Below are 27499 nucleotides of genomic sequence, written 5' to 3' on the forward strand. Positions count from 1 at the left end.
TGTTCCGGGTACCGGTTCCCGAAGGGTCATTTTCAAAAAATATCTAAATTGTTCATGCAACGCTCCAAACAACTCGGAATCAGTCAGATATTTACCGTAGAATCATTTTTATGCAACCAACAAAGAAATTGGGCCTGATATGGCCTTTCCGGATGTTCCGGGTACCGGTTCCCGAAGGGTCATTTTCAAAAAATATCTAAAGTGTTCATGCAACGCACCAAACAACTCGGAATCAGGCAGATATTTATCGTAGAATCATTTTTATGCAACCAACAAAGAAATTGGGCCTGATATGGCCGTTCCGGATGTTCCGGGTACCGGTTCCCGAAGGGTCATTTTCAAAAAATATCTAAAGTGTTCATGCAACGCTCCAAACAACTCGGAATCAGTCAGATATTTACCGTAGAATCATTTTCATGTAACCAACACAGAAATTGGACCAGATATGGCCATTCCGGATGTTCCGGGTACCGGTTCCCGAAGGGTCATTTTCAAAAAATATCTAAATTGTTCATGCAACGCTCCAAACAACTCGGAATCAGTCAGATATTTACCGTAGAATCATTTTTATGCAACCACCAAAGAAATTGGACCAGATATGGCCATTCCGGATGTTCCGGTTACCGGTTCCAGATCCGGAGGTGTTTTTTTCCTAGATCCATCTAAAATGGTCAAGCGACATACCAAACAACGTGGATTCAGTGAGATATTTACTGCAGAATCTCTTTCATGCAACCACCAAAGAAATTGGACCAGATATGGCCATTCCGGATGTTCCGGGTACCGGTTCCCGAAGGGTCATTTTCAAAAAATATCTAAATTGTTCATGCAACGCTCCAAACAACTCGGAATCAGTCAGATATTTACCGTAGAATCATTTTCATGTAACCAACACAGAAATTGGACCAGATATGGCCATTCCGGATGTTCCGGATACCGGTTCCCGAAGGTCCCGAAGGTTTAGATAAAACAGACTACTGGTGGTACCCGGGGTAAGGTTGGGGCACGCGCTTCCCCTTTGACAGAAAGTTTGTTCTAGGTTTGTTTTGGGATTATTCACAAATACAGTAATCAAAAATTTTGCCATGCGAGTGCCCTCCCTTCTGCCAGAGCTGGAGCAGGCAAAGAACAATAAAAATAGTGCATTGTTTTCTAAATTTCAAGCTATTAGGTGCTCTGAAAATGTATGTCCCGATTCGCCCCAGTTGGCGGTACGTCATTTAAGAATGAAGCCTCATGAAAACTTTTCGTGGCTCAATGTGAGCCCAAACGAACGCAGTATTTGTGAAAGAGAGCGTTCTTTTATTACGTAACGCAAAAACGGGTTTTTAGACCCCCTCTCCCCCTTATAATAAAATTTCCATCTAAATTTTGAAAATATTGTATGGAGCGTAACACGGCATCCGACCCCCCTCCCCTCATCTGCGTTACGTAATAAAAGAACGCTCTCAAAGAATCTGAACGCAATGAGTAGTGCAGTAGTGTGAGTGAATGAAACGTAATGATGCTCTTTTAGTGTGCGTTTTAGCATTCATTCAAAGCGTGATAATGTTGATGATTATTTGTCAAAAGCTGTTCAACCATCAGACAGGTGCGATCACGAGTGACTTGAGCGACCGGTTGTGTGTTTTTAAAGTTTTTTTACATTTTGTCGATCAGTTCAAACATGAAAGTGGGTGATTTGGAGTTTGAGTTCAGCGACGAAGAAGACGACAACGTGTCGGATGGAACCGTCTCCGATATCGAGAGCGAAAGCGACTCGGACGACGATTTTGCAAGGTTGAAGTTGATTTTGAAAAAAAAGTGTTCACAAATTGATACAAAATATTTTTATAGCTCGGAAGCGTTCGTTGGAAAGAACGGCAAACGAAGGGGCACGAAGCCACCAGCTGATGTCGACATGGCTCCACCGATAAAAGATTTCGATGCTAGCAATGTTGGCCCAGCTCCACATTGCCGGAAGTTTCGAACTGCTAAGGAGGCATTCCTCGCCTTTTTGTCGTCAGACATCATCGACGAGATCGTCGAATGCACAAATTTGTACGGGCGTCGCAAGCGAGAATCAAGCAGGAAGGATGTGACCAAGAATGAAGTTCTTAGCTTCATTGCGGTTTTGATCGCTGCCGGTCGGAATCACCAAAACCATGTGCATATCAACGAGATGTGGACAGCGAACAAGACCTGGCGAATTGATTTTTACCGCTTCGCTCTGGGCAAAAACCGGTTCAAAGAATTGTTTGTGTGTCTACGAACCGACAACGTGCTTGACCGTAACGATCGGTACATGAAGTCGCACGATAAACTGGAACCCATCCGAAAAATTTTGGACATCTTTGTCAGTAACTGCCAGCGGAATTACGTCCCACCGAAGGTTTTGACCGTGGACGAGCGGCTGTGCCTTTTCAGAGGTGAGTGTGACTACTAATTTCTAATTGTGAATATGAAAAAGGTTCAGAGATCATGCGCATGTATAGCAGTTACGTAATCGTAATCGTATATCTCTATAAGATCATTACTAAAATATAAACACAACCACTGGCGGTTTTAGGCCAGGTCATAGAGGGGAACTGAAAATAATTAACAATTTTATAACAAACAGGTCGTGTTTCCTTTCGGGTTTATATCAAGAGCAAACCCGGAAAGTACGGTATCAAAATCTGGGTGTGCGCCACGGAGACCGGCTACGTTGTGGTGTTGCAGATTTATACCGGAAAAGGAAAGGAAGGACCGGAAAAGGGCCAAGGAATGCGGGTGGTCAAAGACCTCGTTGCGCCCTTCTTGAACGAAGGGAGAGAGGTAACCGCTGACAATATTTTTACCAGTGTGGAATTGGTGCAGTTTCTTCGTACCATGGAAACGGCTTACACGGGAACGATGCGGGCCAACAAGGCCGATATTCCGCCGGCATTTCTGGAGAAGAAGAATCGTCTGCCTGGCTCTTTCCTGGAAGGGTTCGACCGGACAATGACCCTTACGTCCTACTTCGAACGGAAGGGAAAGAAGCCGGTTGTGATGCTTTCGTCCAAACAGTTCGAGGCCGCTCCGGCAGGAAGTAAGCCTTCTGTAGTGGAGTTCTATAACAAGACCAAGGGTTTCGTCGATATGGGCGATCAGCAGACGCGGCACACGATCGTTTCTCGCCGGAGCTGCCAGTGGCCGAAGAAGGTGCTTTTTGAGCTGATCGACATCGCTACGCTGAACTCCCATATCATCCATAAGGAGCTCCACCCAGAATTCAAGGGAAGCCGAAGCGACTTTCTCCAAGATCTTTCTGAAGAGCTGGCGATCGATCACATGAGGGATCGGCTACGTGGAGGACATCTGCCGGAGGAGTTGACCAGTGCTTTGACGGAGTTTGTGGCCGAGTTCGACAGGAAGTTGATGTGTGCTGATTGTGTGCGGAAGGCGAAGACTGCTTGCTCAGCCTGCAACAGGCCATTGTGTGAATCGCACGGTGAGGAATCGGAGATTGTTGTTTGCAAGCCTTGCAACCAGATGAACAAGATTCCAGCGAAGCACTGTGAGCTGACAGAAAGTAAACGATGCCCCAAGTGCTCGAAGCGGCGAGTTTCGAAGACGAACACTCGTTGTTCCGCATGCGAAGAGCATGTATGCAAAAATTGTTCGGTTGTCCAACGGCATACATTTTGCAATGATTGTAAGTTGATTGTGACGAGCTAGATGTTGCCGTGTTGATTATCTCACATACATATTGCAATAAATAAACGGAACAAATGATGAATGAATGAATGAATGAATGAATGAATGCTTGAATGACGAATTTATGACTGAATGAATGAATGTATAAACAATAAACCAATAGATCTCACACACATATTACTCAATAAAATCTCACTCATGACCAAAACCTCAATACGCATTATTTTCTTTCCTAAACACCTCAAAATTATAAAAAAATGATTCCGAGTTGTTTGTTGCGTCCCATGAACACTTTAGATATTTTTTGAAAATGATTCTACGGTAAATATCTGACTGATTCCGAGTTGTTTGGAACGTTGCATGAACAATTTAGATATTTTTTGAAAATGACCCTTCGGGAACCGGTACCCGGAACATCCGGAATGGCCATATCTGGTCCAATTTCTTTGGTGGTTGCATGAAAGAGATTCTGCAGTAAATATCTCACTGAATCCACGTTGTTTGGTATGTCGCTTGACCATTTTAGATGGATCTAGGAAAAAAACACCTCCGGATCTGGAACCGGTATCCGGAACATCCGGAATGGCCATATCTGGTCCAATTTCTGTGTTGGTTACATGAAAATGATTCTACGGTAAATATCTGACTGATTCCGAGTTGTTTGGAGCGTTGCATGAACAATTTAGATATTTTTTGAAAATGACCCTTCGGGAACCGGTACCCGGAACATCCGGAACGGCCATATCAGGCCCAATTTCTTTGTTGGTTGCATAAAAATGATTCTACGGTAAATATCTGACTGATTCCGAGTTGTTTGGAGCGTTGCATGAACAATTTAGATATTTTTTGAAAATGACCCTTCGGGAACCGGTACCCGGAACATCCGGAATGGCCATATCTGGTCCAATTTCTTTGGTGGTTGCATGAAAGAGATTCTGCAGTAAATATCTCACTGAATCCACGTTGTTTGGTATGTCGCTTGACCATTTTAGATGGATCTAGGAAAAAACACCTCCGGATCTGGAACCGGTATCCGGAACATCCGGAATGGCCATATCTGGTCCAATTTCTGTGTTGGTTACATGAAAATGATTCTACGGTAAATATCTGACTGATTCCGAGTTGTTTGGAGCGTTGCATGAACAATTTAGATATTTTTTGAAAATGACCCTTCGGGAACCGGTACCCGGAACATCCGGAATGGCCATATCTGGTCCAATTTCTGTGTTGGTTACATGAAAATGATTCTACGGTAAATATCTGACTAATTCCGAGTTGTTTGGAGCGTTGCATGAACAATTTAGATATTTTTTGAAAATGACCCTTCGGGAACCGGTACCCGGAACATCCGGAATGGCCATATCTGGTCCAATTTCTTTGGTGGTTACATGAAAGAGATTCTGCAGTAAATATCTCACTGAATCCACGATGTTTGGTATGTCGCTTGACCATTTTAGATGGATCTAGGAACAAAACAAATCCGGATCTGGAACCGGTATCCGGAACATCCGAAAAAGGTTCCATGTGACCGGAAGTTTATCTGGTGGGGTCAGAAGATACCTATTTGTCAAAAAGACTATTTTTTATGCGTTTTTGTCTTTTTTGTGGTAATTTTTTTACATATTTGACAAAAAAGACAGCTAATTTTTCCTCCCCTGAAAGGGGGGAGGGGCCAAGGGGGGTGGGTCTCATGACATTTGATAGCGCAACTAATCCCCTTGATTTTGCAACTTGAATTATTCAAATCGGTCAAAAACTGACTGAGATACATCGATTTTACTAAACACAAAACGTCCTGGGTCTTTACGGGTTAAAATCAAATTTTGATTAAATTTAGAAGATTTTTCAATTTCAATTCGGTTTTATTTGTGAATAATAAAAAAATAATCTTTTACAGGAAAATCAATTTATTTAATGCTTTTATAAAATATTCTTAAACATTTGCCGGGTAATACACAAGTAGAGGGTGACGATTCTCGAGATTTTCAATTTCCCGGGACCCGGGATTTTTTTAACAATGCCAATAGTGTCAATTATTTTAAAAGAAAAGTAATAAATTTGTGTCTTTTACATGAATTCAGTTACAATTAATTCGTTTAACGTTAATCGAGACAGTCTCAATATTTTAAGAAACTATTTTTACCTTTAGTTTTTATTTTCATAAACTGAAAATACAAGATTGTTTCTTGAGCTTTTATGGATCAACTTTTTTATTGTTTACAAATCATCATTCCCACTGAGTGATTTTTCAAAAGTTGCGCAAATTTGTTGTATGAACATGTTACAAGATTTTTGTAAAATAAAAAAATAGATGATTACTATTTAACTTCCCAGTCTCGGGATTTTTACAATATAATAAATAACGACTCAAAACAACAATTTTAAGTTGTATTTTTTCCATCTACAGGTCAACTGCACATATTCATTGTAAAAATATCAGCTATCAGTAAAAGCCGATTGTTCACAATTGGTGGACCTTAACTTTACAAAGATTGCAAGAGATTTTTCTAAAACGTAATTTAATATTAATATTGACATCAAGATAAAGAAATTATTCGATTTTGAACATACGATATTCTATAAAATTTCTTGTTATACTTGGATATTTATAAGTATAAAATTTTCCGGGAATCGAGAGTACCAAAAATAGTCGATTTCCCGGGAATTCACTTTTGTCACCCTCTAGAATTTATTCAAAAACTTAGTAAAAGATTTTTTGACCATTCTGGAAATTTCTGAAAAGTTTGCATTTGATGTCCTCCAAAACATATAAAATAAATAAAATTGTGTTTTTTTTTGCAAATAATGTTTTAGTGACAAAAAGTTAAAACAAGAATTACCAAATTTTTTTTAACCGTGTATCATTTTTTTCAGTGTAGTCCTTATTTATACCTGGGTAATTCTCCGCCAACTCACACAGCAGTTTCCCCGACCCCTCTTTGATTTGCGTGAAACTTTGTCTTAAGGGGTAACTTTTGTCCCTGATCACGCATCCGAGGTCCGTTTTTTGATATCTTGTGACGAAGGGACCGTACTACCCCTTCCATTTTTGAACATGTGAAAAAAGAGGTGTTTCTAATAATTTGCAGCCTGAAACGGTGATGAGATAGACATTTTTTTTTCATCGAAAAAACACTAAAAATGTTTTAAAAATTCTCCCATTTTCCGTTACTCGACTGTAAAAAATTTTGGAACATGTCATTTTATGGGAAATTTAATGTACTTTTCGAATCTACATTGACCCAGAAGGGTCATTTTTTTCATTTAGAACAAAATTTTTCATTTTAAAATTTCGTGTTTTTTCTAAATTACACAAATTTTAAAATATATAGACATAAGGGGTTTGCTAAAAACATCACAAGTTATCGCGATTTTACGAAAAAAAGTTTTGAAAGTGTTGGTCGTCGTTGATCATGGCCGTTCATGGTCACCCGCGACAGACACGGACGACGAAACAAAGAGAAACGCAAAAAGTAACTTTTTCAAAACTTTTTTTCGTAAAATCGCGATAGCTCGTTATGTTTATAAGCAAACCCCTTATGTCCATTTATTAAAATTTTTGTAATTGTCTGCTTTACAACTTTGTACAGCACAGTTACACTCTAAAAAATAACCCTGCAAAGTTATACCCTTCTGGGTCAATATAGATTCGAAAAGAACATTTAATTTCCCATAAAACGACATGTTCTAAAAAATTTTACAGTCGAGTAACGGAAAATGGGAGAATTTTTAAAACTTTTTTAAGTGTTTTTTTGATGAAAAATACGTTTATTCGGAATTCTGAGTACGCCATCAAATCGGGCGTATAATTTTACATAAAAGTCCAGACATTAGACACCAAATTTCTATCTCATCACCGTTTCAGGCTGCAAATTATTGAAAAACACCTCTTTTTTCGCATGTTCAAAAATGGAAGGGGTCGTTCCGCCCCTCCGTCACAAGTTATCAAAAAGCGGACCACGGATTCGTGATCAGGGACAAATGTTACCCCTTAGGACAAAGTTTCACGCAAATCGAAAAGGGGTCGGGGCAACTTTTTCCGATTTCGTGTGAGTTGGTAGAGAATTACCCACTTACAACTTTGCCGAAGACGCCAAATCGATTTATCGATTGAAGATTTACACATCATTAGTGTATGGAATGCTGCCAAATTTGTATGGAAATTTATAAGGTTAAACAAATGATGCAAAATTGCTTCTTTGGGCTTACCAAAGGCACCAAAAAAGTTTCTTTGGGATTAAAAATTCATAAAAAAATCTAATGACCAAAATCACTAGCTTGCCCAGCTCATCGAGGAAGGTGTGGCAATGATATGGACGTTTTGAAAATAACGTAATTTATGGACACCCCCTGACCAAATTTAGAACAAATTTCTGAGGATGGTGGGGCAGTTGCCCCATATTGCCTCACCCTGTGCACGCTAGTGAGCGAAATCTCACAGAATTGCTTTTCTTTCAGTAATAGTGGTTAACAAAATTCTTTCATTTTGTGTTTCATGGTCATGGTAATCAAAAGTAGAAATCATTATTAATAAAAGAGACTTTTCTACATAAATCTTTTCACTTGTTCCACCAACTGAAATTTGCACAGTTCTTGAAAATTTTAAGTGAACACTTGGTTGAATCATGGGTATATTTTTTGTTTTGGCAATTTGTTCAATCCGTTGTGTTTTGTTTTCTTCTAAACTTAGACCGTGTTTCGAAAAATAACTGGATAAGAAGAAAATAAATTCCTTTAGTATTGGTAATATTTGGAACCCAAGTAGCTCTTAAAAGAAATGCAACATTCTTTATTTTGAATTTCGCATGTTTGCAAACTGAAATTTTTACACCAGCTCCTATTTTTTTAAGATATATAATATTCCAAACTTTGTTAAAAAAAAAGATAGTCAAGATAAACTTTCAGAAAAGTCAAACAAAATAAATTAAAAAATGCTTTGACATTTGATGTTCAATTGTAAAATGAAAGAGGAGAAACTAAAGTTTAAATAAACGTTTGGTAAAAAATTACTTAAAAAAGGCACTATTCCAGCAATCAGCAATTCGATTATTCTTGTTTGAAAAGGAAACTGCAGGATATTTTCTCAGCTTTTCGAAAATATATTTTGCATGAGTGTTTTTCCATAAATAAATATTTTCATGTTTAAAACTGTGAAGACAAAAGTGTTAAATTGTCATGCTGGATGTTAAGGATAAAATTATCGAAGTATGATAACGAATATGATTTTTTTGTAATGCCTTAAAACGCCTGCGATCTATATATTATTTAGATAATTCTGTCAGCATTGACGAATAATTACTCACTTATAATAAATGTCTGAAAATGACTTAATCCAACCAAATCATGATAAAAATCAATTGTTTTGATTATTTTAGTTAACTAACAAAATTTTTCACACCGTTTTTTTTTATTCAAAATTTTATTTTTTCAAGTTTTATCAAACAAAGCGAAATGCATTTTCTTGTTATCACATTTTTTTTATACCTACATTTTTCAAAATTCTAAATATTTTGAAATAATTCAAATTTTATTTAACGTAGAATAATTTTGTATGCATTTTTACTTTTTTATGCCTACTTTGATTTTTCGTTAAAAAACTAACATTTTCACAGGATATCGTACTTTTTACTGAAATACTTAGAAATACTCGCAGTGGGAAGCATTTTTTTTGTTAAATGCTCATTTTTAAACAAAGTGAAATTTTGCAGGAAATTACAATGTGGGTGTCAAAAGAAGCAAAATTTTAATTTCAGTTTAAGTTTTTTTTTGAGTTTTTTCAAGTTTTTCTAAAATACTCAAATTTTATGAATTTGTCAAACGAATCTAAAGTTTGTATAAATTTTCACTTCATTAGAGTACACCGTATTCAAAACAAAACTCGATTTTTAAATAATTTGCAAAATGGGTAATAACAATATTCTACAAAGAAGTTCCCCAGACCAAATCCAATAAGAAATCTCTAATTTGAAAAAAAAATCATTGGGTATAGGAAAGTTTTCTCGGAGAAGAGTTTAAAAGTGAAATATAAATTAATTTAATTTATTGAAATTCCATTATAACTTACAAACAAATGCGCTGAAAATGTTAGGTAAGCTTGTGTAGCCATATTGTTTGAAAATTCCTATTGAGGCGCTTGAAACTGAACACTTTTGCCTTTTTTATATCCGTGAACCAAGCTAATAGGTATCAAACAATGTATAAATTTTGACTTTAGGTCGTTTCTAATGTTTTTAAAAGTTAATGTCGGTTCTCTCTTTTTCAAAAATAGTCCAAAACGGAAAAATACTCAAATCATTCAATGAAAACGTCTTATCAACTTAAAACAATCTGAAATTAATTTTTCATTATTTATAATCATACAGCAATTCCATTTGAAAAGAGCCTAAGCTGAAAAAAAAGTTCTCCGATCGAGCTCAAAATATTTTTGGGGGTTCCTTGGCCAAAATAATTAGACCCGTATTTTTTTGTTTGGCCATTAGGGTGACCTACATCTTGCTAGGGTGGTTCGAAAAATGGCAATTTTCGTCACTTTTCGCAAAAACCACTTTTTTCGAAAAATCATATCTCCGCGCCATTTCATCCGATTTTAGCTGTCTTAGACGCAAAAGAAAAGTGATGAGTTTGGCTATTTGAGAAAAATAATAAGAAGTTCCTAAAATCTAGCTTAACAATTCAAAAAGTCGTATGAAAACTAAAAATGGCGTTTTGACCGTGTCTGGACCAAAGAGCTTATGTCTGAAAATATTATTATCGGATTCCTCGGAAAATTTCACATTACATATCAAAAATTGGCGATGTCGAACCGTACGTTTCCGAGATATGATTTTTTGAAAATAAAAACTACGTTTTTTTACGCGCCGCGCGCAAAAACAGGAAAATGACGAAATCGGCAAAAAATCAACTTTTTTCAATATAACTGCGAAAACTTAAAAAAAAATCAGCGATGACATATAAATGTCTGGGTATCAAAATTTTCGTAATTGAAAGACGCAACTTTTGGTACCCAGATATGTATAGGTCATCGCTGAAATTTTTCAGTTATCGCAGTTTTAGTGAAAAAAGTTGATTTTTTGCCGATTTCTTCATTTTCCTTTTTTTTTGCGTCGAAAAACTCAGTTTTTATTTTCAAAAAATCATATCTTGGAAACGTACGGTTCGACATCGCTAATTTTTTTGTAATTTTATGTGAAATTTTCCGAGGAATCCGATAAAAATATTTTCAGACATAGGCTCTTTGGTCCAGACACGGTCAAAACGCCATTTTAAGTTTTCATACGACTTTTTCAATGGTTAAGCTAGATTTTTGGAACTTCTTATTATTTTTCTCAAAAAGCCAAACTTATCACCTTTCTTTTGCGTCTAAGACAGCTAAAATCGGAAGAAATGGCGCGGAGATATGATTTTTCGAAAAAAGTGGTTTTTGCGAAAAATGACTAAAATTGCCATTTTTTGAACCACCCAAGCAAGATGTAGGTCACCCTAATGGCCAAACAAAAAAATACGGGTCTAATTATTTTGGCCAAGGAACCCCAGAAAAAATTTGACCCCAATTGGAGAACTTTTTTTCGGTTTAGGCTCTTTTCAAATGGAATTGCTGCATATTTAACATTTTTGGGCTCGCTTTAAAACATTAAGATTTTTTATGAAATTCAAATGCACACCACCGCAAAAACTTTAATTTCTAGCAAAAATAAAAAAAACTACTTGGATATTTTGGAAATTTATGATTGCAGAACAATTTTTTTTTAAACCTTGCTATTTTTTAAACTTCGGTTACTGATTTGTATTTTTTGATTTTTTTAAAGGTATTTTCCTACACCTCGGTGTGGAAAAATGTTTCAACATAACCCAAAATGGCTACCTTGAAAAAATCGTGTGTGCCATTTTATTTCATTTTTTGTATTTATTGTTTCTTTTGTTCTTAATTTTCATTGTTGGCAAATTCTTCAAACAAAGTCTTATTTTATTTATGTTCAGTGACAAAGATGTAAAATATTGTTAACCCTTTCTTGGTAATTTTAATCTATTATTCGTCTAAAGACTTAGTTCATAATTGACTTTCCAGTTGTGGAAATAGTAAAATGTTGACAATTTAGTGAGTTGAATCTGGATAGTTCAAGTGAAAAAAAATATATTCCCCTATCACTTTCCAGTGCACCAGTTGCTGCCCCAAAGTCCACGCCAGTTAGTCAGCTAGCAGCCCCAAAGAGTACACCACACGTCGTCACCATAAAGTGTAAATTGACAGCATTTTCCACACGTTTTTCCTCGCAACGATTTTCACCAACATCACAGAGAAAGCGAGAGAGATAGAGAAACTACCGTGCTGGCTGGGGTTTGCCTTTCCGTCTTATTGATGGGTGTTTATTTTGCTTCACTTGCCAGGCTGCCACTAAATTGCTTCCAACAGCAGCTGGCTGGTTGGTTCGATGTTTGGTTTCACCACACACAGGCAGAAAAACAACTCCCCATCAACAAACGAAAACCCGGAAAACTCGGCACATCTGCTGCTGCTGCTGCTGGTGAGGGAAAGTTTTTCCTATGCAACGACGCAAGCCACAAAACACTTTCCCAACCATAGATTGCATCGTTATGCGCTCGTGGTGGTGCAAGCCGTCCATGTGGAGTGGGTTCTCCAACAGTCTGGATGGTTCTTGACGACGGCGATGATGATGAAGAAGTCGCATCCTTTAGCTATTGAAGGGTTGCCGGGTTTAGATGCTTTTTTTTACCTCTGCCACTAAAAATCGCTCCAAATCGAAAACTGATTTTTGCGCTGCACTGCGAAATGGCTAAACGATGACCTGTTCATTGCTGTTAAGTGCTTTTTTGGTGGACTTTACTGGAGGAGAAACAGTTATCGACACAGTTTTAAATTGAAAGATGTGATAATGAGATAATGAGCACTAAATCGGCGAAGACACAAAATCAATCAAATTATTCGTTTTTTGTAGAGAGTTGCCTAGTTATGAAGGCTTGTACAAACAACAAAAAAAAGTCTTTCTCCAGTGTCACCGCCCACACCCTTAAGGAAGCATTCATGGTGTGCATATCAATCTTCCACTCAATTGCAACCTACTTGGGCAGTATCGCTGCAATTTGATGCACTCTTGCGTTCAAGTGTTCATTGTATGCACACGTGCACAGACAGGCAGGCACACGTGGGTGGTGATGTGTGAAGCAAGCATTCTTGATAAATATACTTTAAATCTTGCCAATTAGTCACGTTTTCCGGGGAGGGTAGGTAAACAAGTGCCAGCAGCCTGGATCGTTCCATGGATAAGCATAACACACAGCAGTGAGGAGTCTGGAAGGGAGTTGTGAGGAGACTGAACTGCTCAGAACCTTAACAATGTATCCTGGCTTGGTAGTTTAGAGAAAAGCCGACAATAGATTCTTTTGTGCTGGGGAGTGCAGTTATGGGATCAATTTATTTAATTGGAGCAGATCAAGCTTGACACAATTTGTGGAAAATATAGGATAGCATATGGCTTCAAATGTTTCAAATCAGACACACTTTAAAAATTAACACTTATCTCCATTAACCTCACATTGATCCTGATTGAATTGAAATGTATTTAAATTAAAAGAATTGCAAATCCAATTGAAAAAAATTAAAAATTATATATTTAAGATGACTAAAGAGTCATAACAGGTGTATTTTCCAGAAAGTGAATATATTTTTCAATTTAAACGAAAACGAAAGAAGGTTTCCCTCTCGCCACGATGGTTTTCCGCTGCGAGAACAGTTAGTCGTCGTCAGTAATGATAAAAAAACAAAGGGTAGCCAAAGTCATTTGACGGACGTGACCAGATTTGCGGATTTTATGGGTTTACAACTGGCGGAGGGTCTTTTGTTTGTATGCGCGTTCGGACACATCCTTTTTAAATTACACTTGTTTTAAAATGTTTTGGTGGAGTAAGGAACCTGAATCTTAAAGTTTTTAATATTACAACTTTCAACCTTAAAAAAAAGTTGGAACGGTAATATCAACTCGCTGGTTATCGAGCAATCGAGCAATCGGGACGAAGGATGTCTAAAAGATCCCAGAACTTTGCAGAAGTTGATTTGATCAATCTGAAATTTTTGCTATCAAAAACATCTCTCCCACGTTTTTTTTACCCGTGTAAAAAATTCCCAAAATTCCACGGAGTCCAGCGCATAGTTTCAAGTTTCTTAAAATAAAGGCCAAAACAGATTTTTATTTGCTGAAATTAAAATTTTGACAAAAAAAATAAATTACATCATACTTAAATTGATGTTTTTTATTAACACTCGAAATGAGCAAATTGGATGCTTCTGGTTGCAAAAGATCAAGATTTGTTTTTATTTTTAACTGTCAGAGGGAGGACAAATATGATTCAATTTTAGCGGAGATATTCCGGATTCCGATGGGGTACCTTGGCCCTCCTGCATGGAGGTTTGGTTAATGTATCAAAAACTTGTCCATAAAATAAACGAAGATTCATAATCACCCTATTACATCTTGCTGAAAAAATAATTGGCATGGTTAAGTCTTGCGAGGCACCGTAGCCGGTTTCAATTGGCTACCCATTGACATAAGATCAGAGCACCGATCCCAGTTGGAACCTTTTCATGTCATTTATTTTTTATTGGATGTTGTATTAGGATAATGCCTTCAAATTATGTATCATTTTCGGCGTTGTTCTGCGGAAAAGTTTTTGTTATATTGACCAAAAATACCACAGCAGGACTGCGGTACCCCAAAAGAATCCGATATATATTTGTTGAAGTTGCATCAGATTTTTTGATTGTTGTCTAAAATCTATAAATTCAACCATAGTATGTTGTATTTTCAATGCTTTCACGAAGAAAATATTTTTTGAAAATCTAGTAAGTTTCAATAAAATATGTACATAAAAATTGTTCACAAAATACCGTATTTTTTCGAAAGTACTAAAATTTTCTTAATTTGCTAAATGGATATCAAACGTTGATCAAACGAATCGAAATTTGATGTGCTTTTTCACATAAAGAGAGTTATTTTTTTAATACAAAATTTTTCACAAATTATCGTATTTTTTAGAATATACTCAAATTTTCAAAATACGCAATATGGGTATCAAACGAAGCGAAATTTGTTTGCTTTGTCACATTAAAAGAGTTTTTAGACACATTCATAGAGTTGTTTTATAAATAAAAAAATATTTACAAATATCCGTATTTTTTTCGAAAATACTCTATTTTTTTAAATATGCAATATGGGTATCAAACGACGCAAAATTTTGTATGATATGAAGTATACACAATTTGAATGTATGTATGAAATATGCAAAATTTCGCTTCGTTTGATATCCATATTGCATATTTTGAAAATTTTAGTATTTTCAAAAAATTACGGTAATTTGTTAAAGTTTAAGTATTTTCCAAACAAAATCTTCAGTAAATTGGAAAAGCCTATAAAATTTCATTTCGTTTAATACCCATACTGCAAATTATGAAAATTTGAGTTCTTTCGGAAAATTTCAGTATTTTGTAAAAATTTGAAATTTTCCTAATAAAAAACTCTAATAAAGTAAAATGCATACAAAATTTTATTTCGTTTACACACATGTTTAAAAAATATGAGATCTTTCGAAAAAAAAAAGAAAATTGAGAAAGCATTCAAATTTTTAATTCGTTTTATTCCGATATTTCAAATTATGAAAATTCGAATATTTTCGAAAAAATACGGTATTTCGTAAATCATTTGAAAAACATTTTTTTTTTTAAATTACTAGATTTTCAAAAAATATGTTTATGGTGAAAAAAAACTGAAAATTAATCATGATATGGTTGAATTTATCGATTTTAGAAAGATATTGTATATTTTGATAATTTGAGTATTTTCGAAAAATTACGGAAATTTGTCAAAATTTAAGTATTTTTCCAAAAAAAACTTCAATAAATTGGAAAAGCCTACAAAATTTCATTTCGTTTGATACCCATACAGCAGATTATAAAAATTTGAGTTCTCTCGGAAAATTTCAGTATTTTGTAAAAATTTGAAATTTATCAAAAAGAACTCTAATAAAGTAAAATGCACACAAAATTTTGCTTCGTTTTACACACATGTTTCAAACTCTAATAAAGTAAAATGCATACAAAATTTTGCTTCGTTTTACACACATGTTTCAAATATTTGAGTACTTTCGAAAAAAAAACAGTAATTTGTGAAAATTTTAGTGTTTTTCATAAAAAAACTCTAATAAATTGAAAAAGCATTAATATTTTTTCTCTTCCTTGTTTTAAATAAATTTGAAATAGACATGTCCTTTTATACGTTCAACTTTATCTAATAACAAACATTTATAATCTGTAAGACCAACATTGCCTCATGACGATTCATTGCTTGAACAATTATTTAATTTCACAAATTTGTTTGTTTTCTATGCTTTCTCCTTCTTTTTAAAATGAAAAATATTTAGAATGTGTCGCAAATGCTATATTTTCCCTAATGGAAAGTATTGAAAAAAAAAAATTGAGTATTTTCGAAAAAAATATGGTATTTCGTGAATAATTTGGAGTACATATTAAGCTTTGAAACTTACTAGATTTTCAAAAAATATGTGTTTAGTAAGAGCACTGAAAATTTAATATGATATGGTTAAATTTATCGAATTTAGAAAGAATTAAAAGCATGTTATCGTCGATTATCGGCAAATAGATTATCGCCGATAGAATTATCGAAATAACGAAAGCAATAACGATAGATTATCGTTATCGAAATTGTTTTTTCGATTAACAACCTTGATGCAAATAATTAAACCAAAAAATCGTAATAGGAGATTACAAAATTATATTTGAGATATTGAAATGATTGTTTGAAATTATTCATCCCTTCGAGATTCATTTGTAATTTTAAGGGCATTACATTAAAACTGAATCATGTTTTTTGAAAAAATGTTATTATATTTAAGATAAAAATGCTTACCAATTTGCAGTTGAATGCAAGGTTTCCAAAATCGAGACCGTATCAGATTTTTGATGGATTTTTTTTGACTCCAAAATATGCATTGGCAGTTGTTAGGAAAATGTTGACCGATGTTTTAGAAAAGGAATAGAACATGGTAAATTATATCCGGAATCTGTTTTTACATGATTCCTAGATTACTTATTTAAATGGTCGTATGTGCCACGGGTTTTCTAAGATGGTAAGATCTTTTTGAAAAAAGTGATCTTAACATATATTTTTGTTTTTTGTTATTCAAATATAATTATTGTATATTTTTAACGTTTTTATCAAAAACATTTTTTTCTTTTCATTAAATGAAATTATGAAAAGCTGTCAGATAAAAATTATAGTATTAATAAAAATAGAATGAATTCTTTCATGAATTGACTTTCGAATGAAAATTCGATTTTGCTCTGAAAAAATATGTCAATATTTCCGTTTTCTCAATAACAATTTAAAAAAAAACCTGACTTGATCAAAAAATGTTTGCCTTTGCTGAGCCATACCTCAAAAGATCACATTTTTCATACTATTAAACAATTAAAACAGATCTAAATTGTGTTTATGAGATTTTTTTTGTGAAGAAGGTTTAATAAAAAATACTATTTTCATTCGCGTGAGGTTCACATTCGAATGTTCGAAGCCTCGATTATTCAAAGTTTCCTTTATCTAAAGTTCGATTACCTGAAGGTTTGTATGGACTTCAGATTATAGAAAAATGTTTTTTTATATATTTTTTTCATTTTTTTCCTTTTTTTATTAATTAAGAGTTCTGCAGCACTACTTTAGTCAAATTTGACTGATCGATTGTTTTTTTTAATGCTTTTTTTCAATATTTCAGCACCGTTATCTCGGATCTACAAATTTTTAATCATTTTTGAGTAGTTTGTGAGTCATAATAAAATAAGGCAACGAATTGCGCGATGCGATTATCCAAGGCTTTCGGATAATCAAGTCTAGACTGTATCTATTTTTTTTTACAAAATCCTTACTTATACCAAAGACACGAAATCAATCAATGGATTACCTCGCGATATACAGATTTTTGAATATTCACTTGCCATTCTGGTACATACGAAATGCAAAAAATAAAAATCATGAGTTGATTAATCAACTCTTTTCAAGTATCACCATCGTATACAAAAAAATCAAGTATCAACATTTTTTTTTTACAGGTGGTCCCAAAATGACAATTTTATGATGATTTTTATGACCATGTTGCCGAAGTGTGAAAAAACTTCACAATTTTGATATGTTTGACAAGGAAAACAAACTTGTTATTCATTTCTTGGACAGTGAAAAAGAGTTCTTTCCAAAACTTTTCCGATATGTTCATCATTTAACACTCAAACGCTCGGGTAGTCATTTGACCCCTATTTTTTTTCTTAAAGATCTCATAACTTTTGATAGAATTGACCAATTTGGATGCTTCCGGGTGCAAAAGATCCAGATTTGTCTATATTTTCAACTGTCAGACGGAGGACAAATGTGGCCCATTTTTACCGGAGATATTCCGGATTCTGTTGGGGTACCTCGGCCCTCCTAAATGGATATTTGGCCAATATAATAAAAAAATTTCAACAGAATAAAATCGGAAATGATGCAAAACTTCAAGGAATCATCCTAAAACATCATCCTGCATAGATACATGACATGCTGAAGACTTTCGGGCACCGGAACAGGTTCTATCCGGAATCGGTTCACTGAGCTGATGTCAATTGTTGCCCAACTGGAACCGGCTCCGCTGCCCCGTAGGACTTAACCATGTCAATTATTTTTGCAGGATGATGTATTAGGATGATGCCTTGTAGTTTTGCATCATTTCCGAAATTTTTCTGTTGAAAAGTTTTTATTATATTGGCCAAATACCCATATAGGAGGGCCGAGGTACCCCAACAGAATCCGGAATATCTCCGGTAAAAATGGACCACATTTGTCCCCCATCTGGCAGTTCAAAATATAGACAAATCTGGATATTTTGCAACCGAAAACATCCAAATTGGTAAATTCTATCAAAAGTTATGGGATTTCTAAGAAAAAAAAATAGGGGTCAAGTGACTACCCGAGCGTTTGAGTGTTAACGCCCTTGATAATATTCAGACAAAAATTGCTTACCTTTCTCACGCCTGTTCAACTTCACTTTTCCACCCCTCACCAACAAACACCAAAACAACCTATAAATAATAAAACAGAACGGAAATTTTATCTACATTTACTCAATTTCCCATAGGACCGTAGGATGGAGCTGAAGAAAAAAGCTCTCGACAAATAAACACACACACCGGTAAAGCACGCAAGTAAGATGGCAAGTTATGCTCCCCTTTTTCACACCTTTTTCTCCCTTTTTGAATAACAACTTGAAAAAGGAAAAAATAGCTTAGCCAGTGCCTGAGATGGTACCGGATAATGTGACGACGACGTCGAGGGTTGAAATCAATTTAAACTTCCCGAGCGAATCCTGAGGGTCCTCCACAATGTCTGTCAGGAAGGATGTCAGCCAACCTGGGAGGAGGGACTGGGTGGGGAATGGGGATGATTATGTAAAGATGATTCTTATTCAGTTTTGTAATATGGTTCGCTTACAAGTTTGTTACAGTTGAGTCATTTTTTTCTTCCCTTTGAGAAAACACAGAGAAAACTTTGTTTAGTTTTTTGTGGTATTTTGAAGAATCAAATTCAATTCATTTTTCAACATCGTAAAAAAAACTTTTTTCACAAACCAGTCCTCATTAATTGCAAGCAAAGTAGTAAAGCGAAAATCACAATCGATGCGAAAAATTGCACGGAGGGAAAACGTAATCAGATCAATTTGCAAACACACCACTCCGCGGACATGGCAAAAAGTGTGTTGAATCACAATATTCAATATCACACCGGCGGTGGTGGCTGTGCTGGAAACCATCATCCCATTTGGCGCAAATTGCAATTCGAGCTTCTCAAATTGCAGTCGGAGCTTAATTGAAAAATGTAAAACCACTAGCACTGCCAGCTCAGTTTCTCTGGGCAGTCGCAAGAAGTCTTCTTATCGTTTCGATGCACTCGAGTTGTTTTCTCATCACGCCCTTGGTAATGTTGGCCAGAAGTCCAGGTAGGGGAGGGTTCCCAAAATGGTTCACCTGGGATGAACCCTCTTCCAAAACTGGTATTTAAGCAAAACAAATGTTTTTTTGAGCTATAAGTTAAATCAATTTTAAATCTTAAAGCATACAAAAACAAAAAAATTAAAAATTAAAAACAAAAAACAAAAAACAAAAAACAAAAAACAAAAAACAAAAAACAAAAAACAAAAAACAAAAAACAAAAAACAAAAAACAAAAAACAAAAAACAAAAAACAAAAAACAAAAAACAAAAAACAAAAAACAAAAAACAAAAAACAAAAAACAAAAAACAAAAAACAAAAAACAAAAAACAAAAAACAAAAAACAAAAAAAAAAAAAAACAAAAACAAAAAGAAAAACAAAAACAAAAACAAAAAACAAAAAACAAAACAAAAACAAAAACAAAAAACAAAAAAAAACAAAAAACAAAAAACAAAAACAAAAAACAAAAAACAAAAAACAAAAAACAAAAAACAAAAAACAAAAAACAAAAAACAAAAAACAAAAAACAAAAAACAAAAAACAAAAAACAAAAAACAAAAAACAAAAAACAAAAAAACAAAAAACAAAAAACAAAAAACAAAAAACAAAAAACAAAAAACAAAAAACAAAAAACAAAAAACAAAAAACAAAAAACAAAAAACAAAAAACAAAAAACAAAAAACAAAAAAACAAAAAACAAAAACAAAAAACAAAAAACAAAAAACAAAAAACAAAAAACAAAAAACAAAAAACAAAAAACAAAAAACAAAAAACAAAAAACAAAAAACAAAAAACAAAAAACAAAAACAAAAACAAAAAAAAAAAAACAAAAACAAAAAACAAAAACAAAAACAAAAACAAAAACAAAAACAAAAAACAAAAACAAAAACAAAAAACAAAAAACAAAAAACAAAAAACAAAAAACAAAAAACAAAAAACAAAAAACAAAAACCAAAAACCAAAAACAAAAACAAAAAACAAAAACAAAAAAAAACAAAAAACAAAAAACAAAAAACAAAAAACAAAAAACAAAAAACAAAAAACAAAAAACAAAAAACAAAAAACAAAAAACAAAAAACAAAAAACAAAAAACAAAAAAAAGATTGAGGGTTGAGGGTTGAGCTAAACAGCATTCGTCCCAGCACTTAGAGCACATTTTCATCTAATAGAAAGAAAATCAACTGCCCTTCTGCTCTCACTTCCACCTCAAAGAAAATTCTCCGTTGTTTGGCAACCCGGGCTCGAACCACCAAACTAGAGCGCGTGGTTTGTCGATGTTGGCAAATGCACGAAATTACCATGATAATAGTTTCACCTGAGCATTTTTTTTTTCTCTCTCTCTCTTACTCAATTTGGCAAATCCAAGTCCCCCGAGGTTACCTTTTAAACTATTTACAGTGAAAACAAATCCCTTTTCTTTCCAACCGCTTTCCCAGTTTAAAGTATGATGAGGAAAAATCCTACGTGAAAAGGCGTCGGACGGTTTTTGGGAAAGAGAGGTTTGAGGGAGGGGATTAAGAAATTATTCCAATGTCAGAATTTGGTCAGATAAAGGATCAGACAGGGTTCAACTGCAGCGAAAGAGATTCGGAACCCTTTTGGGATTGCGTTATTTAGCACACTCTCTGGTCTGGTATTGCTTGAGGTTGGGTTGATTATTTTTTTTTCGGTTTTCAAAATTGACAACGGGTTCAATGATTTTGGCACCCAGACAAAAGGGTTGATTGAATTTTTAATACGGCGAGGTGAGTTGGGGTGCGATTGCTGATTTTGAGTGGACGGACTGGTTATTGGAATTCAAGTTTTATTTTGAGCTGTAAAGTTAATAAGTTTATGAGATCTTTAGATGATTCTTTGTTGAGGGGTTTATGCTACGGATAATCAAGTACAGACTGTTACAAAAACAAATTATGAACCACTCAAAAACCTTCCAAGTGAGTACAAAGTATTTACTAGAAAACGAACCATAATCATCGAAGCTCACTATTGGTTTCTACACGTTTCCATGGACCAGATAAGCGGAAGCACTCTATTCCATGGTGGTTGTTTGCCGTTGGTTTGTACACTTTTTTTGTTTACCGCTAATTTCCGACAACAGCACCAGTGACGCCACTCCAACCAACGGAATTCAGCAGTTGTTTTCATCGCCCAATCCGTACGATACCGTATCGAACAGAACATTGCCAACCGTATGCCAATACCGGTCCGAACCAGAACCAGTGTCTAATTTCGGTCGATGCGAGGGGATCCCCTTCCGAGCCCAGGCCACTTTATAAAGCGGGACACCCCAAAATCACTTGCTCTATTAGCGAGTAGAACCGGGAATACCCCCATCCCTGCGATAGCTGAATGTCCTGGTCCGACGCTGTTCAGATGAGGGATCAACCGCAAACAAGGTATGAACCACACGAACCGGTGTACGACGATTGGTTCCGGCCAGTCCGGGCTGCACTTTGTACTCGGCGATTAGGGTGAATCCTTCGGTAACCCCTTTAGTTGGATGGCATAATAAGCGATTTTTTATGACTTCAAGACAATTATTTCATGATTTTTTCCAATGTATAAATCAATCCAACATTTTTTTTGAACCGCCCTACAAACCATACGTTTGACGGTGTATGTACACAACACACCCGCAGCGACTGCTGCACCGGCGTTGGTTTAGCGCCAAATCAGGTGACCGGGGGAAAGACGCGGGACTATTTGCGGAAGTTGCACTACATCGAAAAGTTTTCAATCCGGGCTTCGCGCGCGCTCTGGGTGCAGGCTATTTGGTTGTACTAAATCAACGGACGGAAACCTTGACAGTGTTGAAAGTTGATGCTTCAGAGCATGGATAGGGAATTCAGTGAGGACTACACTGTAAGTTTCGGAAAACCAATTAAGGGATTTCATTGGGAGTACTTGCTTCAATTGAATTGTAATGGAATCATTTAAAAATGTTAGGGGAGAACCATTGAAGCAAAATTGAGTAACTGGAGCAAATCGGGACAGTAGTATTGAGTTTTTAGTAAGTACACTGAAAAAAAATTAAAGTACTAAATTCCTAAATTCTAGGAATTTTGGCTCCTTTCCTTATTAAGTAATCCAACAAACCCGAGGCAAAATTCCTAGAATAAAGGAATTCGATAATATTTTTTTTTATTTTAGTGTAGCATTCCATCAGAAAATGAATGTACAAAACCGAAAGCTCCCGAAAAACTCAAAATGCTGTCTAAAACTGCGGTCCCAATTCATCTTATGAGCAATTCTCTCAGATTTCGGAAATTCGTTTTTTTTTGTATTTTTTATTCCGGCTGAAACTTTTTTGGTGCCTTCTGTATGCCGAACGAATCCATTTTGCATCATTAGTTTGTCCATATAAATTTCCATACAAATTTGGCAACTGTTATGCAAAAATGATATGTGAAAAGTCAAAAATCTGTATCTTTCGAAGCAATTTTTTGATCGATTTGGTGTCTTCGGCAAAGTTGTAGGTATGGATATGGAAAACACTGATAAAAAAATGATACAAGGAAAAAAATGTGATTTTTAATTTAACTTTTTCTTACTAAAACTTGATTTGCAAAAACAACAATACAATTATTTTTTTATAGGTTTTAAGGGACAAAAAATACCAACTTTTCAAATGTTTTTTCAAAGGTGGGCAAAAATTTAAAACTGTGAACATTTTTACATCAAAAAATGAAGTCCAGATTAAAAATACAATAATAAAAATTTAAAAAAAAAACAAAGATCGATTTCGTAGAGAACTGCTCTTGTGTTTCTCGTATCGCCCCAAATAGCGGTACTGAATTCAGCAATAATTCTTTAAAAAGGCGACAGTGTTCTCTTACCCCAACGTTGACTTGGAAGGTTTGTCCATATCTTAACTTATGATAGTAACTAGTCGGACAGGGAAGTAAATGTTGGCCCCGGTCTAACCTAGAGGTTAGGTCGTTAGCTCAATCCAGGTGTAGGAGTCGTCTCCCTGGGTCCCTGCCTCGGTGGAGTCGCTGGTAGGCAGTTGGACTCACAATCCGAAGATCGTCAGTTCGAGTCCCGGGGTGGATGGAAGCTTAGGTGTAAAAAGAGTTTGTCGTCATCGATCATAGCCGTTCATGTCACCCGCGACAGACACGGACGACGAAACAAAGAGAAACGCAAAAAGTAACTTTTTCAAAACTTTTTTTTCTAAAATCGCGATAACTTGTGATGTTTATAAGCAAACCCCTTGTTATGCGAGATGGACCAACTATGGTCTCAGCAGTCGTATGACAGAAACAAAAAAAAAAAAAAAAAAAAACCCCTTGTTCGAGCCTGAATCTGTCAGCTCGAAGAAATTTTTGGTTTTGATTTGGCAGCACTGCGCTTGCTGCGACCAAACGAGAAAGAAAGTGGCAACCCAGCTAGCGTCGTTGCCAACAACAAAAAGAGCGCGCGCAACGAGCTGCGCGAGAAATCAAGCGTGTCAAAGCTGGCAACAACGCGCCGTTGACGACGGCTCGACAACGACATGAGAGAGAGGGAGACCAAACGATGCACGACGAAGGTGGTGCGAGAGGATTTGGCGCGCAACGAAGAGCAGCGAGCAGAAGTGAGCGCGTCGAGACAAGTTCATCGCAAGCAGCCGAACCGGTCGGACGTAAAGTCACCTCGTCGCGATCGTCGGAAGAGACGCTAGTTTTTATCACTAAAATTAAGTTAAGTAGCCGTAAATAGATTAGTGTAGAGAAATTCTAGTGTTTTTGCTTATTTGCGATACTTCCGACCCTCCCAAACTGGTTCCCCAAGTCCGCCGAGAAGTGAAGTGAAAATACAGTCCGCTCCGAACATGGTCCAAACGAGCCGGATATGGTGAACCGGGAGTGTGGAGACAGTGCAAGGTGGAGGGTCGTTTTTATCGCGGCAAGTGGGCACAAGGCCCAGAGTGGAAAAGACGCCGCGAAAAAAGTGCAAAAGGACGCCATCTTGGCTGAAAAAATGAGCCTGTGAAAAAAGACGCCATTTTGGAAAAAAGTGCCCAGCGCAAAAGTGCGACGCCATTTTGGAAACGTCCAGAATGCGTCCGAAGAAAGAGTGAAAAAGTGCTAAGCGACGCCATCTTGTATGCGTCCAGAATCTTCTCAAGCCGGTAGTAATTCCGGACAGAAGAAGTGAGAAGTGAAGTTCCGGCCAAGAGGACACAAAAGTTCCTCCAAGTACCGTGATTTCAGACTTGGCTGATTTCCGTGCTTGGTTCGGACACTGGGTCCGATCGTTGTTGTCCCTCTTGTGCCGGAAACTGCCCTAAGGCGCCTGCAACAACTCCCGGGAGCGGCGCTGAGTAAGGACGCGTCGACTCCAGAGAAGAAGAAGCGGAGGTAGCAGGCAGAGTCGGAAGAAGCTTTCGGGAAGTGGTCCTGGAAGTAAACTCCAAAGAAGAGGAGCAGAAACCTTCCGCGAAGTGGTCCGGAAGCGAAGAAGCTCAAAAAGTGAGAGAAGACGCTTTCGGGAACTGGTCCCGACAGTGAACGCTAAAAGACTTCCGCGAAAGTGGTTCCGGAAAAGGTGCGCAGAACGTTCTGGAAACTGGTTCTGGAAGTTCTGCGCAAAGTACGAGTGAAGCGGGAAGAAGAACCCCAAAGTGACAAAGTGAACGGTTCCAGCAGCCGTTCCGAGCTCAGTGCCCTGCCACTGTAGCATCGGTGGCCAAAGCGCTTTGCCCAAAGAAGCCACCGGAGAGGCTGGTGAAATCGGAGGAGGCGGCCACATCGTAGAAGACCGGCGGCAAGTCCGGTAACAACGAGCACTGCGTGATCCCCAGCGTAGCAGCAAGTGCGAAGAAGATGGAGCGGTTCAGCGAGATCGTCCATCAGCGTGAGCTGGCTCAAGGTAAGCTCACCACTATACTTGAAAGCGTGGCAAGTGCCACGACGCTTACATGGGCCACGTTGAAGACGTGCCAGAAGGACGTAGAAGCCGCGTACGATGCGTACCACACGGCATACGGTCAAATCCTCGGCATGGTCTCGTCAACTTCACGGGACAAGCATGATGAGCTTTACGACGCCTTCGATGACCTGCACACGGAGGTCCTAACGGTCATCGAAGCAGGGTTGCTTGAAGTGAGCCAGTCCACACGAAGGAGAAACGCGTACACGCTTGATGTAACACAACGACTGGACGAGAAAACAAACCTAACAACCACAAAGATCGTAAGATGCACCAACGTGATGGCCATCGACGAAACCCCGAAGAGTTCCTGGAAGCAGCTGGAAGAGCTGCTGGACAGTAATCAACCGGAGTTTACCATCCAGCATGGTGAACGGTCCGAGAACGCCAAGACTGAGCAGCCCAAGGTCATCGACACATGCAAGATCGCTGACGAGAAGGACTCGTCACATCCCACCAAGAAGCCACCCGGGCAGAACGCAAAGGACAACCCGGGTCAGCAGCAAATGGCCATGACCGCCGGAAGAGAGCCGGCACAGACGTGCGACGTGTGCGGACTAGGCCAGCACAAGAGCTGGAAGTGTCCGCAATTCCTAGCGATGACAGCCCCCCAGCGGCTGATCAAGACGAAGGAGAAGCAACTCTGCTTCAATTGCCTCCGGACGGGACATACCTCGACGCAGTGTGTGTCCACCGGAGCGTGCGCGACGTGCGAGGAGCGGCACCACACCCTGCTGCACGCCGAGTACCAGAGAAACTCAAAGCAACCGACAACACAAACGAAGGTGGAGCAACCTGGTGCTCCACAACAAGCCGAAACGGATCAAGTGACGCCAGAGGCCAGCTCCTCTGGACAACTAGCGCCGAACGCGCTGTCAGTCGTCGCGGACTTACGAGACGATCCCTGCAGCCCAAACCCCTGCCGTGGTTTATTGATCCCAAGTAAGTTCGACACACACTTGACGAAGAACACTCTGGACAGACACAACGCGAACGAGTTGGCTGGCGTCGAACAAATGCAGCCACGTTCCGACACATCGATGATTCCTGCTGGAGTCCAACTCGCCGTCAGAGTCAACTTGGTGGCTCTGCGCGAGACGAGCTTCAGCCAGGACACGAACAACACCACTGGAAGCAGCGCAGCACGCGGAAAAGCGGTAAGGGCTCAAGCCACGACGTTTGAGGACGAACCAGAGTTGAACAAGGACATCGAAGATCGTGGAGTTGGTGAAACCTACAAGGAAACAAGTTTAGTGAGTGATCAAACAACACAAGGAAGGTTTTACCTGCTGTTCCAGGCGATGCTACAAACATCGAAGATAACGCTGGCTTTCCAAGCCGAGCGTTTCCAAGGAGGAGAGACAAGGTGCAGCGCCCGGCTGCAATCAACGCTCTTGACGGCGGCGCGTACAAGTACGCCGCACAAGGCTGCTGCAGTTGGCACACAGCTGAGGTTTGATGAGCGTTCAAAGCATCGAGCAACTGCAGCACCAGTGATTATGAAGAAGACGAAGAGTGGCTCTGGAAGAACCCACCCACACCAGCGGTCGGTGTGCGCCGACCCACTGACGAAGAGGACATTTGGAGCCGCTGGAGATGGTCCAGGTGGAAACAGAAAAAGATGCCGGTTTCCGACAATCGGCTTGCAACAGGAGGTACTGAAGATCATCTCTCGAGTCATTCAGTACGAGGAATCTGAAAGGCAGCCCCAGCGACTGCTACGCAACAGGACCTGTAAGTACGACATGAAGCTAAGCATTTTGGAAACAAGATGAAACAGGTCGGCATCAGGTTGCGGAACCGAAAGCCCCGAAGTAATTGATCGGAACTTGCCTGGATCTGGTCAACGAACGGCGATCGGAACTCCGACCAACACTGGACGGCAGAAG

The 27499-nt window shown here is 37.5% G+C and overlaps 2 protein-coding genes across 2 annotated transcripts; one reads left to right on the forward strand and one right to left on the reverse strand.

The window, feature by feature from the left end:
• The first annotated feature begins 1666 nt into the window (after window positions 1–1666).
• Window positions 1667–25358, forward strand: LOC119766398 (piggyBac transposable element-derived protein 3-like). The gene is made up of 4 exons (XM_038250914.1): window positions 1667–1779; window positions 1837–2408; window positions 2600–3520; window positions 25213–25358. Exons 1-4 carry the CDS (start codon window positions 1667–1669, stop codon window positions 25356–25358), a joined length of 1752 nt encoding a protein of 583 aa, XP_038106842.1.
• Window positions 25359–26539: 1181 nt separating this feature from the next.
• LOC119766399 lies at window positions 26540–26994 on the reverse strand. Its single transcript, XM_038250915.1, has 2 exons — window positions 26897–26994; window positions 26540–26844 (listed from the first exon to the last, which is right to left on the reverse strand). Exons 1-2 carry the CDS (start codon window positions 26922–26924, stop codon window positions 26540–26542), a joined length of 333 nt encoding a protein of 110 aa, XP_038106843.1. The 5' UTR covers window positions 26925–26994.
• Window positions 26995–27499: the final 505 nt, after the last annotated feature.

Source organism: Culex quinquefasciatus, chromosome 2 (genome assembly GCF_015732765.1).
Source record: "Culex quinquefasciatus strain JHB chromosome 2, VPISU_Cqui_1.0_pri_paternal, whole genome shotgun sequence".
Taxonomy (NCBI): Eukaryota; Metazoa; Arthropoda; class Insecta; order Diptera; family Culicidae; genus Culex; species Culex quinquefasciatus.

Coding starts and splice junctions, on each gene's coding strand:
- LOC119766399 (XM_038250915.1), bottom strand. CDS start 26,924: ATGTTTGTAGCATCGCCTGGAACAGCAG. Junction 26,845..26,896: donor AGCATCGCCTGGAACAGCAG/GTAAAACCTTCC, acceptor GTTTCCTTGTAG/GTTTCACCAACTCCACGATC.
- LOC119766398 (XM_038250914.1), top strand. CDS start 1,667: ATGAAAGTGGGTGATTTGGAGTTTGAGTTCAGCGACGAAGAAGACGAC. Junction 1,780..1,836: donor TCGGACGACGATTTTGCAAG/GTTGAAGTTGAT, acceptor ATATTTTTATAG/CTCGGAAGCGTTCGTTGGAA. Junction 3,521..25,212: donor CAAGATTCCAGCGAAGCACT/GTGAGCTGACAG, acceptor CTTCCGCGAAAG/TGGTTCCGGAAAAGGTGCGC.